Genomic DNA, 17,810 nt, shown 5'->3' with positions numbered 1-17,810 from the left:
ATGTCTGCTTAAGTATGACGTGAACACAGTGACACTTTAAGTGAATACTGTAGTTAGATCAAAATGTACTGGATGGTTAAATAGCACTGGATGATTTAACCGTCTCAGCAGCAATTTATGTCTGTTAAATATTATTATAAAATGACATATGATTGCTTGTCAGAGGTAAGAGAACCACAACTAGCAAGAAAGAGTATGAAAAGATCACATCAAGTTTTTTTGTATTAGGCATGCATTCTTTTTACACAATTTGTGTATAGATTTGTGTGATTGTGTTTTCTACTGTCAATTAAGGTAAAAGGGTGTCTGGTTAATATTAAAGGGTGACTGACCATTTACAGCCCTCCACCTTCATTATAAAAGCAAATATTCACATGCTTAGTAGTTTTACAAATATTATATAAAAGTTGTAAAACACTTAATTCTTTTAGCATAGCAGCACTGGGACTGGCTTGCATATGGCTCATTAAACGTCACTCTTGTTTATTTTATATTGCATAAAAGCTATAAATGATTGCTTTTTTTTGTTATGTCTTTTGCCATCCAACTGTATTGTTAACCTAATGAATTCTTTGTTAGTTGCGTTGGCTAAAAGTTGCTGGCAAAGGGCTCCAGTTGGATCATTTGTTTCTGAAGGTTTTTGTCAGAAAAATGCAGCCCCAAAATGGTCCTTCGCTGTACTCTTTTAAAGAGCACCTATTTTATTGATTTTAAAAATTTTATTTTGTGTATCTGATATAATACATTATGGTTTATGGTTAAAAACACATTATTTTCCACATACCATACATTCTTGTAGCTCCAGATTTCCCTGTCTTCCTGAAACGCACAGTTTTGTACAAAACTGTCCCTGATTGGCCAGCTGATCTGTACCTTGTGATTGGCCTGAATACCTCTGACATCAGCCGGAAATGTGACGCCCCTTACCATGTTTGAAAGATTTGGTCACAATGCAATGCTAACAGGAGTTAACTTAAAGGCTTTTAGTCCGAAGCGAGAGGAATTATGATAATGTCGGTCTTTACTACATCACCAATCCCAGGAAGTAAACAGTTGCCTACAATCCATGTGTTTGTTGTAGTCCAAGAAAAGAGATTTACGTTGGAGATGATAACTAGCGTCATCATTTACTTTGGGGTTTGTTCCTTTTGCATATCGTTTACATGTACTAATACACACTTAGGGTGTTTTCACATATACACTGTTTAGGTCGGCCCAAATGACGTGTCGCTCCGAGTACGGTGCGTTTGGGTCAGTGTGAACACAACAGCCGCACTCGGGTGCGCACTAAACGACCGCTCCGAGACCGCTCTAAACAGGTGGTCTCGGAGCGGCTGTTGCCGAACTCTGGGGCGACCCACCTGTGGTGTGAACACTGCTGGACCTCGGGCCGAACCAAATACAGGAAGTTCTCCACATGTTTGAACCACTGGGCTTTCGTTGTGACGTGAGCCGGGTGTTATATTGTGGGTTAACAACAAACAAGCCAATCCTGGTCCGTTGCAGAGAGATTCGCTGTCACCCTTACGTTTGAGCTGATGATTTTATAAATGCATAGCTGTCCTCCACACACAAATAGTGACATTACGGGCTTTTAGCAAACGGCTCCGTGAGAAAGGCTTTAATAGAACAGCTACGCAATTTCGCGTTAAAGCAAAGAAACTTCGCAAAGATGTGCATCGTTTATCTCCACATCTTGATAGCAGCGCTCTCTCTGTCAGGCTGGTTGTCGTGGAAACGTGGGGGTGGTCATGAGACGGTAAGAGCTGTCAGAGACCAATGACAGCGCTGACCGTTGTCACATGGTGTACGGTGCGGCATTTCGAGTAAAGTAAAATATATATATATATATGTGAACACGGACCGCACTAACAGAAAAATGATACAATGTATTTTGGTGCGCTCCGAGGCCGCACCACGTTGCGCACCAACATATGTGAAAACAACCTTACACACCAAAGTAAAATCTTGAATCAGACCAATGGTGCTCTTTAAAAAGTACATCTTTGCACCTAAAGAGAGCATATATTAGTAACTCAAAAATACATATTGGTACCAAATGTATATCTGCACCTATGGTATTTAGGGATTTTTTTAAAAGGGAACTGCCCCAGTGATAGGGACCATTTTTCTCACAGTGCAGTGATGATTATTAACCAGCCGTTATTGCAAAATTAAATTCCATAACAATCCATGCATCAACCCCCCCACACAGGAGTCTATTTTATCAGAATTTATACAGTTATGCAGTGACTAATAATTTAAGAATTCCTTGGTCAAAAGCTTAAAGGAAACAGGAGTCTGCACACTGCATATGCACATCTATTTTTGATAGGGAATGTATCAGCTCAGCAACTTGTAAGATAATTTAAATTGCAAAGATGTTTAGCGTGCCCAAATGACTGGTGGAAAGTAGACACTTATCAGAAAAAGAAAAGCCAACCCTACTATTTTCAACATTCTTAACATTTTCCTTCTCTTTCTAATTTGGTCTTTTGGAGCCTAGTCAGTGTGGTTTATGTCCATAGAATTACAGCGAACTAAAAAGATGAAGCACGTGCCGTGAAAAGACGCTTTGACCTCTCGACGGATAAACTACATTCCTGCACCTGTATACACACACACCATAACTAATCTCGAAAGGAAAAATAAAAGCATTAATGTACATCTGAATCATTTTCATGAGCAGATCCTTCTCATATTTTCATAAACCTGCTCTAATGTTCATGAGACTTGAGAATAAATGCAAAACAGATATTCCTAAAGCAATCTGTGTTTATAAAAATACCATATAAGTATCATATCACATGGACTCAACATCCTACATATGGCCCCAATAAAGCGGTGAAAAATACTCCCAGCAATTTAAATGAATTAGATATTTGCATGCCTGTTCTTGCTTTGTGTCCTCCAACTGTGGTTTTTACTACATACCAAGCTCCCTACTGCACCATAGCTACCTTTGCCGTCGGCTGAAGATGAGGAATATAGATGCCTTTATTTTCCCTTTTTTCTTCAGGATTCATACCATACTTCCTCCAAATGCATTACTGTTTTACTGGGAACGGGTGTCAATTAACATTCCTGGTCTTGGCCTGTCATAGCATTGTAAATCTTAGGCATTTTTACCTCTCATTTTCCACGAACACACCCCTCTTCCTACTGCGATGAAAGGAAAGATGAGAGGGAAATGTCTTCGGGATAATCTGTCCGTAACTTCGTTCTGTCTACTGCTAAAATGTGATCTTAGAATATAGGTGCTCTTTCATTGAGACAATTTTAAAATGTGCATTCATTTTATTATTAAATCTGACATAAAAGCCACAGCTTTGGAAAGAGATCATGTTTCTGAAAAACGTGCATTGTGGTCAGGATGGGATAAAATTTGATCATCAGAAAAGTCATCTGTGATGTGTCTTCTAGCTCACCACACTCACAAATATACTGAGATATGTTTTAGTGTCATGCCATCCTCACCACAAGACATTGCCCTTGGGAATTCCATGAATTCTCTCTGGAACATTATGGAAGTTTATAAATTTAAACAGCATCAGACTATTAAAGCAAGACACACACACACACACACACACACACACACACACACACACACAAACTCTTTTATGAAACATCTTACAAAGATAACAGATAAACCCATGCTGTTGCACGCTTGAAAATACATATTACCATACAAAATTGTAGTAAATTTGTCAAAGTATACTATAGTATTCTGTAGTATTTTATTATAGTGAAATGACAAACTGTAAATACTGTTGTATATTTTAATATTGTTAATGTATAGGCTACTGCAGTATTTTCTAATATCAGTGCATTGATAAAGTGTATATGCATTTGTACATTACTATAGTAAATTGCAGTATACCGTATTTACTACACTTATCTGATTGATCATTTTACATTTTTCTTTGGTGTGTAAGTGTGTATTAGTACATGTTAACAATATGCAAAAGGTACAAACCCCAAAGTAAACGATGACCCGAGTTATCGTCTCCAATATTTCTCTTTTCTTGGACTACAACAAACACGGATTGTAGGCAATAGTTTACTTTCTGGGATTGGTGATGTAGTAAAGACCGACAATAATTCTTCCCACTTGGACTCACAGCCTGTAAGTTAACTCCTGTTAGCAACCGAATCTTTTAAACATGGTAAGGAGCGTCACATTTCCGGCTGACGTCAGAGGTATTCAGATGAATCACAACGCAAAGATTAGCTGGCCAATCAGGGACAGTTTTGTACAAAATCCGTTCGATTAAAAAATCATTAATCTTTAGCAAACATTATTCAGTCATGTGAGTGTAAACAGAAGATTATAACTATATTATTATATTATATTATATTATAACTATAACAGTCACGTGCTTAAATACACGCTTAACAAGATGTAAATTAACTTACGCTATTTAAAGTTTTTGTTTCACTTATCTCAATCTCTACATTTACAGGGCATTTGAGGGCAAATGTTATTTTTCTCTTTTGACAATTTTTACTCTCTTGACAAAAGAAATTGATTTGGAGTAGTTCTTATTTTTTGATAACATCAAGATAAATCAACAATTTGAAGCTATTTACACTAAAAGTTTATACCAGCAGATATTTTTAATTTTTTGTCAAATGACAAAAACCTGATTTAAAAAGAATAAATCTGATTTAAAAATGCGATATGGTTCAGCATATTTCATTTGGATACAACGTAAGCATGCAGATCATCTTGGTTGACCATGCGGTGCTGTGCTTAAAACTTTGTAGTCTCCTACAGGGTGTGTGCTTTATGTATGGTATGGGTCTCAAAGTCAGGTAATATTTTAAACAATAATTCCTTAAAAAAACTTTCAGTTTGGCGTTTTGACTGTGACTTAATTAACGTGTTTGAAAACAAGAATCAATGCTTAACGTTAGTATGACTTGGTCTGAAGCTGACTGGTTGTCTATCCGAATTCATAAACTGTATTTGATCATATAAAGAGTTTTGTTGTCTTTTTATAATAACAGTTACAGGCAATTCAGAGAGCTTGAAAAGAGTTTAACTTACCTAGACAGAGCAAGTTAGCGTTTAGTTATTTAGCTGTACAGAAAATGTTAGCACAACACTGCCATCAAGTGGAGGTTTCGATCACTACAATTGAAAAACTAAACATGTTACCCTAAATTGCTACACTTCAGACTTTGAAGGCTGCAGTTTTGTATGATAAATTACAATTGTATATATTTGTATATGAACAGGGTATGCATCAAGTTACCAAACAAAACTCAAAAGCGACACAAAAAGCAACACCAGCATACAGATAGCGAATGACCATTTAATGATCTGCAGAAGTGTTAACCAACAAAATTTATTTTACATTTTAAAATGTCCTCATAGAGGAACAGCAAAATACACTCAAAATGATGAAATAAGATAAAACAAAGACAAAAGTTTAAGATCTGCTGTTTTTGTTTGCTCTCTCTTTTGGTATTCTAATATCTTAAATTTTGTATATCAAAAATGTAAGTGCCTTCAAAATTACCATGAGAAATTTTGTAGTCAACCCAAATAAACTGCAAAACTAAGACTCATGGTTATACTTTCTGCATCGGTTTTCTTTACATATTTTTGTTTTGTCTCACAAAACAATGACCCTGACATATGACAAAAACAGAGACATAACAACACAAATGATTATATACAGCTTGGCTCAAAGAGACATCAGTGAAGAAATTAGACCAAAATCAGGTCTCTAACATGTCTCCTGACAGATTTATACATAGTTTATCTTTCTTTTCTTTTTACAAAGTATTTTTACCACTTGCATTGCACTGTTCATGTTGGACATTCAGAGGTATGTTCAAAAAACCAAGAAAGAAACAAAATTATACATTTTTAGGGGTCCTAAAGGCAGCATCATCAGTTAAGATTCCCCTTTAGTTACGTACATGACAATAAAAAAAGATGAAATTAGAGGTAGGGAATAGAAAGCATAAAACAAAGGCAATTACAGATCAAGCAGGCCTTATAGATCAAGTCACAAATACAAAATATCAAAATAAAGTTTGATCAATCTCAATTAATTTAGTTTTCTCCATGGAAAAGAGTATGGCACAGGACACAAAGACACTCAATCGGTAACAGACAATTAATTTTCATGGTTGATGGCAATAGGTTGTCAATCTTGTTATCTGCAATGTCTAATGGCTGCTTTGAAAGTCTTTAAATATACATATTTACAGTCACGCCTTAAAATCAGTTCAGAGGAAAGCAGAAAAGTATACAATCCCCTATTGAGGCGTCAAGTGTAAACTGTACAACTCGCAATACTCCCATTTTTGTCCCTTTGGGAAAGAACAAGGGTTATATCAAGAGTCATTTCTATAAATGACATGGAAGTGACTTGTTTACTTATGATTGAACAATAGCTGCTTTATATTACATTATTTTTTACATTATAAAAATTGTCAAAGAAATTCTATGAAATGCTTTGACAAGATAACATTTTTATTCTTGACCACAAAATGGCTGGTGAATGAAGCATGTCCATGTAGTAATGTAAAGGTACAACTTCAATAATCAATTTATACAAAGTTGTCTTACTTTTTTGATTTTCATAACATAGTGCAATGACTGATCTTGATCACTGAAAGAAAAAAAAACACTACAATATCAATAAAAAAAAGAAAACTTAACCCCCATGATGTCCTAATAATCTCAAAGATATTCACTGTTTTAAAAACCATAGATAAAAATCTCCAAAAGAAGAAAAAATAAAATAAATGATCAGAGAATTGATCGTTGTAAGTAGCTCCACTGACTCTGTGCACTTCAAAGTGGTGCACAGTGAGATGGAAGCGGCAATGTTTCAATGGATTTAAAAAGCTGGTGAGCGAACAAAAACAGAGTGAGTTAATGGCCAAAAGGGAATAAACTCTCAATACAATGAGTTCCTTTTCAGAGTAAAAAAACTGGTAAGTTCCCAAGGCTGGTGTTGGCATACTGTATATGTGAGAAGCTGCAAACTTCTTATACAGAAGCGATAACAATCATAAGATGGGGAGAGATACTAGAGATGCTATTGAGAAGGTCCGGAGCAAGATGAGACAAGTGGCTCTCGGAAAACTCACAGGGAGGGAAAATCTGGACAACATAGGCTGGCTGTAAGGGAAAGTAAGGAAACAAAGATGTTACTGCATTGTATAATTATTATTCACTAATAACTCTATAGCCACTTTTCCATCCTCGTGCCAAACTGCTGTGTAACCAATCCGCGCCGATCCAACCCGAGTCAATACAGTTATGGCTTTATTTTCCATTGTAGAGCTTATAATAGCATCTTTTGGAATGTAATACAAATGTGTACTTCGTTGATTTGATAACGAAAGACGGTATGAGCTTGCATAAGCAAGCAAGTTATGATGAATTATCATATTTTGGTTTTAGGACTACTTTTAAGTTAGACAACCCTGCTAAGAATTCAGAGTGAAATTATTGTTTGTAATTGTGTCATGCCGAAGTGGAAACATAAATGTAACCGTTCCTTGCCGCTAATAAAATGGTTGGGTTTTGATTGTGGAAAACTAAATATGATATTTCTGAGAAGTATCTGTCAATGCTCAGTTTGCGTTGCATCTAATTTTAAATTTGAGTACTTACCTGGTTTGAGCCTGGGTTGGGGACGTTGATAATTCCAGCAGCTTGTTTTGCTTGCAGGTAATTGATAAAACCAGTTTTGAGAGCATGGGTCTGGTTATGGACATCATCTTGGTCCAATCCACAAGGCAATGCCAATAGAAGGCAGTACTCACTTTCAACCTAAAAAAGTTTTTTTTTTTATTAAATTCCCAACACAATTTATTTAGTTTATTTATTGAGAAATTATTGATATAGTCTGAGAAAGAAAATAGGTAGGCTTACAGTCATCCGTCTTGCAACCCCTTCAAGTTGTGATGCCTCCAAACGCATTCTCTGGGCAATGCGAAGCAAGGGACTTCCCTCTGGTGGTGGCAGTGAGCGGTGAGCCAGTACATTGTTACCAGACACAAAGTGCAGCTGTACTGCTGCACTGTCATTTTTTAATGCCAGATGACCTTGCCACATAATTGGGTATTTCTAAGGAAGACAAAGAAACTATTAAAACCTGAAGGTAAAAATGTATTGTTTTCATTAGAGATTATGATTAAAATAACAACAAAAATTGACAAACCGTTAACAACTGCACCATGTCAACAGACCGCCCTGTGTGATCAAGTTTAATGTCTGATCGCACGTGAGATGAGGCTGAGGATGGAGTTACCATTTGGTTAGTAATCTGTCCATGAGGTCCCTTCTGTACAGAGATGGGCAAGTCCAACTTGGGAGTTATGGTCACTGGAGAAATGTAAGAGGGGGACCCAGTCTCTCCCTGAACTCGTGATATGTGGGACAAATCCATGGAGTTTGGGTGTCGAATGTGTGAACTGTCATGTTTTGGTTCACCAGTACCTCCCATTGACCCAATGGAGGAGACAGAAGAAGCCTTATGTCTCTGACCATGATCAATGTCTTGTGATACCTGGTTATAAACAGGATACATAAATATAACATTAGGTACGAAATCTCACACAACTTGCACATCTTAAATCTACAGAATCCAAGTTTTCACAAAAAAGATTTTTCACGGGTAACAGAAATATTAACTTAACAAATATCACAAGCAGTAGCTTACCTGAGATGCAATTCCACGATTAGCCACATTAACCCCAATTACTGAATGACTTGGGTATTGGGAATGAAAACCACGGATTTCTCTGTAGTATTCAGATATGTGATTTGCATTGCCAGGATGAATCAACTGTACTCCTTGAGGAGATACCATCACAGAGCTTGGTGGGTGTCCAATTATTCTGCTCTCTGAGTGAGGGGAGGGTGGCATCTTTATCTCCATTGGTTTTGGGGCATCCCTCACAATTTGTGGAGTAGTCTTTAATACAGGGGAGGACTTAGTAGACAATATGTGTGAGGGAGACTGCATTCCGTCTGGTGTTCGAGATTGACGACTTTCAACTCCTTGATGGTCAGCTAAATGCTGGTGCACAAGTAGCCGTACATCTCTGCTGTACTGATCAAAGCGCAATGCCCGGTGATGGAGACCTTTGTATTCAGGCTGCATTCCCATGCTTTCTGGCTGTATCTGGGGTGCAGATGCCCTACGATGTCCTTGTGGGTGATTCTGCATATCATCATTGCTTATTTCACCAATCTGGCCACCAGCAGATGAACCAGCATGTGACTTCAGAACCACATCTCTGATCACCGCAGGCTGGGGAGTAGTGGGGCGTTGCTGAGGTCCAGACCGTGGAGATCCATGAATACCATAACCTATTCCAGATAAAGGATTATTGACTCTTACATCTCCTTGGGACAAATGACCTAAGGGCAAAGACTGGGTGACACTATGTGGGGGCATTATCACTGACTGCTCAGCATGGTGTACATTTGACGAGTACTGAGATATAGGGCCAGCTGATCCCAAAACAACGGAGTTGCTAGGAGGACGAACGTTCGGAAAGCTTGAAGCTGAATAACCTGATGCCCTTGGTGAATGTGAATCCTGCTTTGGTTGTGTGACCACTCGTTCATGTGAAGCCCCTGGGCTTGAAATATGATTGCCTGATAAAGAAGGGTGGTGTGGGCTTAAAACTGGGTTTACATTGAAGGTTTGTGATGGTTTCATTTCAACTTTTATTGAAACAGACTCAGTTGCTCCATTTTTTTTAATATGTTGCTGCTGTGTAACGGACTGACTATACCTTAGAAGTGGAGAACTGCCAGTGGCCTGCTGGAAGGTTTTCACAGAGCTTCCTTGCTGATTGGTGTGGTAGGATTGTTCAGATTTTTCAGAAATAGGACTTTCCTGATTAATTGAGGAAATAACCGTTTGAGCATTGTATGACTGGCCAGTTAATAACACTCCTGTGTGTCCATAACCTGTTGGTGTCTGTGAACCTTTTGGGGTAGAGGGTTGTGATGGTAGTTCTTGTTTTATCTGAGATTTAGATACAGACTGCTGAAACTCAATATCAACTGCACTGGCTGGTGGAACCTGACTAATTTTGGCAATGATCCGCTGTGATCCGGGAGTCTTTTGTCCAGAATAACTCAATACAACGACACCCTCTGATGTATTTACTCTTAATCCACTACCTAACCCCATGTTACAATGTGTGCTTTCAATAGTAGGCCGTCCAACTTTTCCTACATCATCAGATAGAGAAAGTCCATGATACCTGCTATTTTCATTACTGCCTGAACGATATTTTTGCTTGGGTAAAGATATTCCAGGGCTACGATTGCTCAAAGAGATACGAGGTGTTTCCTCAAAATCAAAAGGCATAGGGATCCGACTAATGACAGAAGTAGCAGTAGACGTTATAGCCAGTTTCTCCTTTAAGATCTGCTGACCCTCACAATGTTGTAAAGAAGGTGGCTGTGGTGGTACTGTACGGGGTACAAGTTGGGTTATAGGGCTAGGTCTATCTTCACGTAGAGAGGACTTTAAAGGCAACAGAGCCTCAACTGAATTTTCATTATCAGACATCCGTGGATCAGCTAAAGTTTTTGTGAATTGAGTGGTTGAGACTGCATTGCTGTTTGAAGCAGATACATACTTTGGCTCCATTAGAATCTTTCGCAATGTACTGGAACTAGGGTCAATATCAGAAGCTTTGGTGTCAGGGGGCATGGGAGGATTTGATGGAGGTCCCCCCACTCCAGATGTAGACAAAGTGACACTAACTTGTGTTTTAGGTGGTATTGACATCTCCTCTGTCCTGGTTTTCCACTCAGGTGGTGTGAGAGAAGTCTTTGCAGAGTATGCAGGTGAATTCAGGCAGGTTGTGGGTGAAGTAAGGCCAGATGCTACAGGGTCTGGAGATGGTTGTTGTATCCTCAAATATGAAGGACTATTATTCCCAGTGTGGAAGGCTGATTCTTGAGGTTCAGGCTGGTCAACCGCAGGCTGTTCTGCCTCTTTTGGCGTGTCCAAAATCACTGTAGATGTAGCCTCATGTTTACATGCAGCAGCGACAGTGACCACAGCTGCTGCAGCTGTGGATGTTGCTGCCTTGGGGTTGGCAGTCTGAATCTCTTCTGGGATCGACTCTGGAAGTTTGACTGTTGTTGACTTAGGTTCCAACAGTGTATTCTCAGCTATGTCAAATTTTTTGTTTGAAGAAACCTTCCGCCCTCTAGATTTCTTTGGTGTTTTTGGTCGTGTTCGTCCTCCCTTTTTGGTTGCCTCTGATAATGGAGATTCTGTTAAAGCTTCTGTGGTATTTGTTTCTGAAGATTTTGATTCTAGACCTGAACTTTCTGGTTCAGCCTGCACAAAATTCTTTATAGTCAAGTCTGTCTCAGGTTCATTAACCTCATTTGCTACAGGCAAAACTAGTGTCTCTGTTGTGGAAAGTAGGGCTGTGTATGTTGTTGGCGCAGAAAATCCATCTGCATCACCTGATATATCCTCAGCAGTAATGGAATCAATTGCTGCAGCAAGTTCAGTTTCACTTGCTGGGTTGGCAGGCTTTTCTACCTCAGTTTCATCTGCTGGTTGTACTACAACAGGTGGTATTAAAGTTGGTGGTACAGTTTGTGGTTCTTTGAATGGTACTGGATGTTGTTCATCTGTAAGCCTGGAAATATTTTCCACAGCCCTTTCCAGTTCCATTTGACGAGCAAGCAAGGCAACCACAGGATCAAAAGGAGGCTCCGGTTCTGATAGAGGCTCTTCCTTTTTATCAGGACTATGATCATTCTCTTTGTGGTAAATTGGGATATTTGGGTCCTCTTTTTCTAATAGTGGAGCTTTGGTCTTGTTCAAAGAGTCCTCAAAATGTACAGGTTTTTCAACACCAGAGTGAAGGGAATCTTTAACTGCATCCACAGTGAGATTAACTACGTTTAGGGACTTTTCATCAGATGCCACTTTTGTGTTCCGTGTGGATCTTGATGTCTTAACGTTTTCGTTTTTTTCTAATATCTGTGTTTTATCTACAGGAATGATTTCTTTATTATCTGTAGGTTTCTCCTCAGCAGGATATTCAAGTTCTTTTTCTCGTTTAGTGTGTTGTTTGATTTCATGTGAGACCTGCCCACCTTCCATTGGAATTTCATCTTTGGCTTCATCTTGATGCACTAGGGTAGCAGGCATATCAGTCTCTATTTTATCTGTCTGATTAAATTCTGAACTATCAGACATTTTATCAAATTTTAATGATTTTCTGCTTTGTCCTGCTCTTACAGGTGACAAATGCACTTTTTGAGTTCGTGGGGATCGCCATCCCTCTGGTATTTTAGAAACTTCACTATTAACTAATTCTTTATTTTCAGTCTCTTCGCCCTCAGAATTTTTGGTCTGATCTGCTTTAACTGGTGACACATCCTCACATCTTTTGCGAGTTTTGGGTGGACGACCTCTCCTGGTGTGTGGAGCAGGTGTGTTTACCATATGTTGTATTGCAGCATCCTTATCACTACCACGCTTGCGAGTAGAACGGAGAGGTTCTGTAGTCTCTTTTCCAGTTTGTTGAGAAGCTTCATCTTCATGGGGTTTTGCATAAACAGACCGCACATTTCTCCGCTGTCGTGTTCTCCCAGAGTTCATGTTTGATTCATGGCCCTGTTCCAAATCTGTAGCATGAACAGGAGATTTTGCTAAGTTCCTGGAATCCGTCATAACTTTAGTAGAGTCCCCTCTGGGTGATCTTTTTAGCTTCTCTTTGTCAATGCGCTCACTCTTTCTCGTAGCTGGTTTCTCGTTACCAACTTGAGGAGTTGGTGTCGTGGCTGGTGAGATATTTTTTGTCTTTTTACTCTTGGGGTGTTTTCTTATTGTTTGTGCCTGTTCAACCTCTGGTTCAATGACTGGCAACTCCACCCCAAGTGGGGATGTAACCTGGTGCACAGAATCACTAACAGGTTCGGTTTTGATTTCTGGAAGCTCCACAGTCTCTTGAGTTTGGCTAGCCTCTGGAATCAACACAGAAGATGCCTGTAAGGGATTACGTTCTTGCTCAGTATTATTCAATGATGCACCAGGAGTAGGTGGTTTGACATCAAAATTCTGTTCGACAGTTAAGGTCACAGTTCTTCTGTCCTCACTCAGTTTCTCACTAGGTTCTTCAACTGGTAACTCTTTGTTAATCGTGATTTTAAGGGGTGTGGCATTTAGTGAGACAGCTTTGTCCTCCTCCTCTAGGCTTATTAATGGAGAAGAAACTAATGAAGAATCTTCTGACTTCTCATCCATGACTGCTGGAACATCTATGTTTGTTAACGTAGAGGGCAAAACTGGCTTATCTGATTGCACAGAAGTCTTGGAGACTTTGGAAAAAGTGGATGTTGTAGTTGGACCTTCAGACATTTCCTGGGAAATTTCAGATACATTGGAAGACCCAAGCTCTACCTCAATTATCTTCTCTTTGTCCAACTGATCAGGTACATTGTCTCTCTCTGAAAGTTGCAGCTGTTGGTTCTTATCCCTTTGTTGTTGAAGCTCCAAAAAGCGGCTATGAAACAATACTTTTGGCTCTTTGGAGTGGTCTGAACCCTTTGTTCCAGTTTGGTCCAATTGGGGATCACATATAATACTTTCTCTACTGGGTCTAACTTCAGGATCATTATTTTTACGTTCAAGGTGTTGAAGTCGCCTTGAGTCCTGCTCAAAGATTGAGCTATGAAGAAAACGAGAAGCAAATAGCTCTTGTCGTTCTTGTTCCTCATGTTTGGCTTCATCCTTCTTATCATCAAGCTTTCCCTCAGAATTAGAGCGGATTTTCTTTTTTTTCATGTACCATGAAGGAATAGGTCTTGGGGCGGGTTCAGACTTCTCCTTATCTGTGCTATTGCGAAAGTTTTTGAATTTTGAATCATGACCAAGAAAAGACCAATTTTCTTCTCTAGATGAAGACAGAGACTTGGCACGCTCAAGCAAGGCTTTGGTGTCTGGTGTTATGGTCTTATCTAATGCAAATTCATAGAACTTGTTCTTTTCAAGAGACTCAGAAGACTTTATGTCTGCCAACCTTTCTTCATGATCTCTTTTAAAGGAGTTTGGCTTCACTGAAAGGTGCCTGCTGTCACTATCATCATCATCAGAGTCTGACTGAACCTCCCCAGGTTCCAATTCATGCTCAGAACGTATACTTTCCTGTTTAACAATGCTGGTAGGGAAGCTCATTTCTCTCACTGCGCCCTGCCGAATATTGCTCTCCCAACAAAACTCCTCATCAGGCTTAACTTTTAAAATCTCTGCTTGGGATGTAGGCCCTTGATGCACTGAATTATCAATGTTGTATTTACATACATCAAAGGGAAAACATTCTTTCTCCACTAGTGAATTATCTACCACTAACTGTGATGCAGTTCTGTCCTCCTCAGCAAAAGGTGTCCTATCAGGAAATCTCCTATCAGGTTCATCATTTATCTGTCTAAAGCTGTGGCAACTGTGTACTCTTGTCAAGCCAATGTCCAATTCCAATGCTTCCAACTTTTTTCGCTTACTTGGTGGTGAATCACCAGTTACATCCTGGGGTAGTTTTCCTACTTCATGCATAAGACTTCGACGATCAAAGTCCTCTGCATCAGTGCTGGGTGTGCTTTCAGTTTTATCAGATTTATTACATTCCAAAAGTTGTTGAATGCGACGGTTTTGCTCCATTTGTTTTCTACAGCTTTGTGAGTGATCGATGTCTAAGAGAAACCTTTCTTTACTTTCTGAATCTATTTCTAGCCTAGTGGAGAGTAATTCGTAGTTTAAGTGCTGTGATTCTTGGTCTCTTAGAGATTCCATTTCTACACTCCCATCATCAGAGACTGCAAGACTTAAACTTGGTTGACAATTAGCTCCAAAATGTTCTGTTTTTTGATCAAGACAGTCTAAGGGATCAATTGCCTCTTCAGTTGGTTCCCCAAGACGAGACCGAAGATCTAGACTAAGCCCTGCTGACATAATAGTGTCCACCTCTTCTTTTGTTGTACTAACAGTAGCCAATCTCTCTAGCTTATTTTTTTGCTCTCTCTTGTGAGTTTCTTTTCTAATCTTTTTATCGTAATCAGTGTCTTTTGGCAAATAATCATCAATGATTCTCCTTAATTTGCCTTCATCTTCCTCCTGACATTTCCTGCTTAAATGATCAGGTTTTCCAAATGAGTCATCAAAACGCCTCTTACGTGCAGCCAAGCGGTCTGCATCCACAGAAGAACTGGTGTCAAATCCTGGATCAGTTTTAAAGTATTTTTTATTTTTCACCTTGATTTCTTTATCCACAATCTCAACCTGACTAGCCAAGCTTTTCTCCTTGAGAGGTTTTCCTTGCTTAAAAATATCTCTACCTTGAGTCTCTATGCGGAAAGACATACTCTTGTGGTCAGTTGAGGGGGGTGTGGTTGGAGACCGCACTGGATCACTCACAGCTTTTGTTTTTGGTTTCTCACTGAAGACACTTTCTATTAACTTTCCTTCCTTCTCTTTTACTCTTGTCAGCTGGACAACACAAGGCGGCAAATCAAGTTTTCCTTTTCCAGAGGAGTCTTTCTCTTTGATTAATGATTTGTTGGCTTTCCCTCGCAAAGTTAAGCTAGCCTCTGGGCTGTTGTCCCTGTCAAATTCAAAGTCGGTTTCTGATGATGGAACAGTGGGAGATGCAAGTTTGGATTTCCTCGACTTCTGCTTCTCTGTTCTATCCTTCTCTCCTTTCTCTTTACGGCCAGCATGGCGTTCTTTTTCTCCTCCACTTCCACGCTCTGTCTCAAAGAGAGATTTGTCTTTCTCTGATTTATCACTCCTACTGTGCCTTTCCAAACGAATTTTGTCTGACTTTTCAAAGCGTGGTGGAGAAAGTGAGCTGCAGCTGCCACTTCGCTCAGATGAGTGACTGTAAACAAGATGCTCAGTCTCACTGGGTGGACGTTCTGATAGGGATGGGGAGGCAGCAGGGCTGGCAGGCCGACGTGAATGGGATGGGCTTTGATTATGTGGTTCAGTGGTTCGTCGACCATGGTCACGTTCACGGTCTGTTTCAAACCGCTCTCTTTCTCTTTCACGTTCTCTTTGCAAGTAACTGTATTTCCGAATATCCTGCTCATAGGGGTCTCGATAATCCCTGTATTCACGGGGGTCATCATAGTATCGTGGGTCATAGTAATCCCCCTGGTAAGGATCCCATTCTGAATAAAAATCTCGACTTCTGCCAGGATATTTTCGACGTGGATCCTCTGTGTAGGAGCCTGGGGTACGCACATTCTCATAGTATGTCCGGTCAGTTGTGAACTCATATGGCGGCCGGCGCTCATCTCTGTAAAAGCCCAGACAAAGAATTTGAGTGGACATGAAGACAACCATTATATCACACAATAAGAAAGACATTAAAATATAGGCTCACCGTCGTTCAGAAATGATTTCATAGAAATCTCTTATATCCTGTCCAGATGCCTGCATTGAACGGTAGAAAGCCATCTGGCTTTCCTGGTTGGCAAAGTCAACCTACAAACAAATCATTTAAAAATGTAAGATCAACAAATAATACGTTGTTCAGTTAATCAAAAGTGCATTGGTATGATTAATACCGTTTTACCAACCTTAATTTTATTTCCTCCAATTTTCCAACCCTTTGTTTCCTTGACAGCGGCCTGCGCATACTCTATATTATTATATAAGATGAGGGCCATTCCCTTCAGTCGGTCAAACACAACCTGATAAATAATTGTAATTTAAGAAATGTATATAATTACAGATTTGAAATGTATATTCTATTGATTAAAGTAATAAAGATATATAATGTAAACAAAAAACAGAAATGTAAAATCGCAAGGATGATTACCTTTACAACATGTCCATAACGACAAAAGTGTCTTGTAAGATACTGTTCAGTAATATTCGAGGCCAAGCCATCTAACCACACACATGTAGTAGGCATACTCTTGCCAAACCCAAGCTGCAGGAAAGAAAAACGTATTTTTAAGTGAACGAATATTTCTCACAGAAATTTTAAAGACTTAATTTTAAGAAGAATTAAAAAAAAGACTGTAAATAAAGTTTGGCTGTAAGTGAAGGGAAACCATATATTTTGAATTATTAATCAATTTGATCTCATCCTCACCTTTAACCTGTTGTTGCCAAGGTATTCACCATCCATTTTTTTGATTGCTTTGCAGACACTCACTATGTCACAATACTGAAGAAAGGCATACTGGGGGGATCCGTTTACCTTTTTGATATCAATATCCTAGTAAAGGCAAAACCGTGTTAAAATATTAATTTTTTTTCCAGAATCATGCATGCTTTAACTAAAGATTTCCATAATGTCTACTTACAACAATCTCTCCGAAACGCTGAAATATGTTTAGTAGATCGTGATAGGTTGTCGTTTTCTCCAAATTTCCAATGAATAATGTCCTTGTTGCTTTGGGGTGAAACTCATCTATACGTTCATCCAAAGGCCGAAACTCATTCTCACTCTCAGTTTCTATTTAGCAAAAGATTAGAGAACCAAGATGAGTCCACTGCTACCTCTAAAGTTAACAACAAATTAATTTTGTACAAATATAGGGAACAAACCTGGGCCATGCCAAGCAGTGACATCAATTTGCATCCCAAAAAACAGCTTTCCTTTAGATGCACTCAGGGCTTTCTCTTGGTCCTCTTGCTGGCGAAAGAACACCAGTCCATATCGGTCCTCAGAGGCACCATGAATCTGAACTGATGTCACTTTGCCATGTTTCTTGAATTCATGGAAGAGACCATCCTTTAGACTTGTATCTGAAAAAACAGGTTGGCTCAAATTAC

General features: G+C 39.2%; 1 protein-coding gene across 2 annotated transcripts in view; it reads right to left on the bottom strand.

The window, feature by feature from the left end:
* Nucleotides 1-5,298: 5,298 nt before the first annotated feature.
* spen (spen family transcriptional repressor) overlaps nt 5,299-17,810 on the bottom strand; it is a 33,869-nt gene continuing 21,357 nt past the window's right edge. For both annotated transcript variants that reach the window (XM_065285805.2, XM_065285806.2), the window contains exons 5-15: nt 17,583-17,783; nt 17,339-17,490; nt 17,125-17,250; nt 16,846-16,959; nt 16,604-16,717; nt 16,408-16,508; nt 8,694-16,320; nt 8,193-8,540; nt 7,904-8,098; nt 7,643-7,801; nt 5,299-7,144 (exon numbers count right to left, since the gene is read on the bottom strand). In XM_065285805.2, the coding sequence (XP_065141877.1) occupies nt 7,013-7,144; nt 7,643-7,801; nt 7,904-8,098; nt 8,193-8,540; nt 8,694-16,320; nt 16,408-16,508; nt 16,604-16,717; nt 16,846-16,959; nt 17,125-17,250; nt 17,339-17,490; nt 17,583-17,783 (9,269 nt within the window). In that variant the 3' untranslated portion in view covers nt 5,299-7,012. The remainder of the gene's footprint in view (nt 7,145-7,642; nt 7,802-7,903; nt 8,099-8,192; nt 8,541-8,693; nt 16,321-16,407; nt 16,509-16,603; nt 16,718-16,845; nt 16,960-17,124; nt 17,251-17,338; nt 17,491-17,582; nt 17,784-17,810) is intronic.

This window comes from Paramisgurnus dabryanus, chromosome 21, assembly GCF_030506205.2.
Source record: "Paramisgurnus dabryanus chromosome 21, PD_genome_1.1, whole genome shotgun sequence".
Lineage (NCBI taxonomy): Eukaryota > Metazoa > Chordata > Actinopteri > Cypriniformes > Cobitidae > Paramisgurnus > Paramisgurnus dabryanus.
This window is presented reverse-complemented; position numbering and strand designations above follow the sequence as displayed.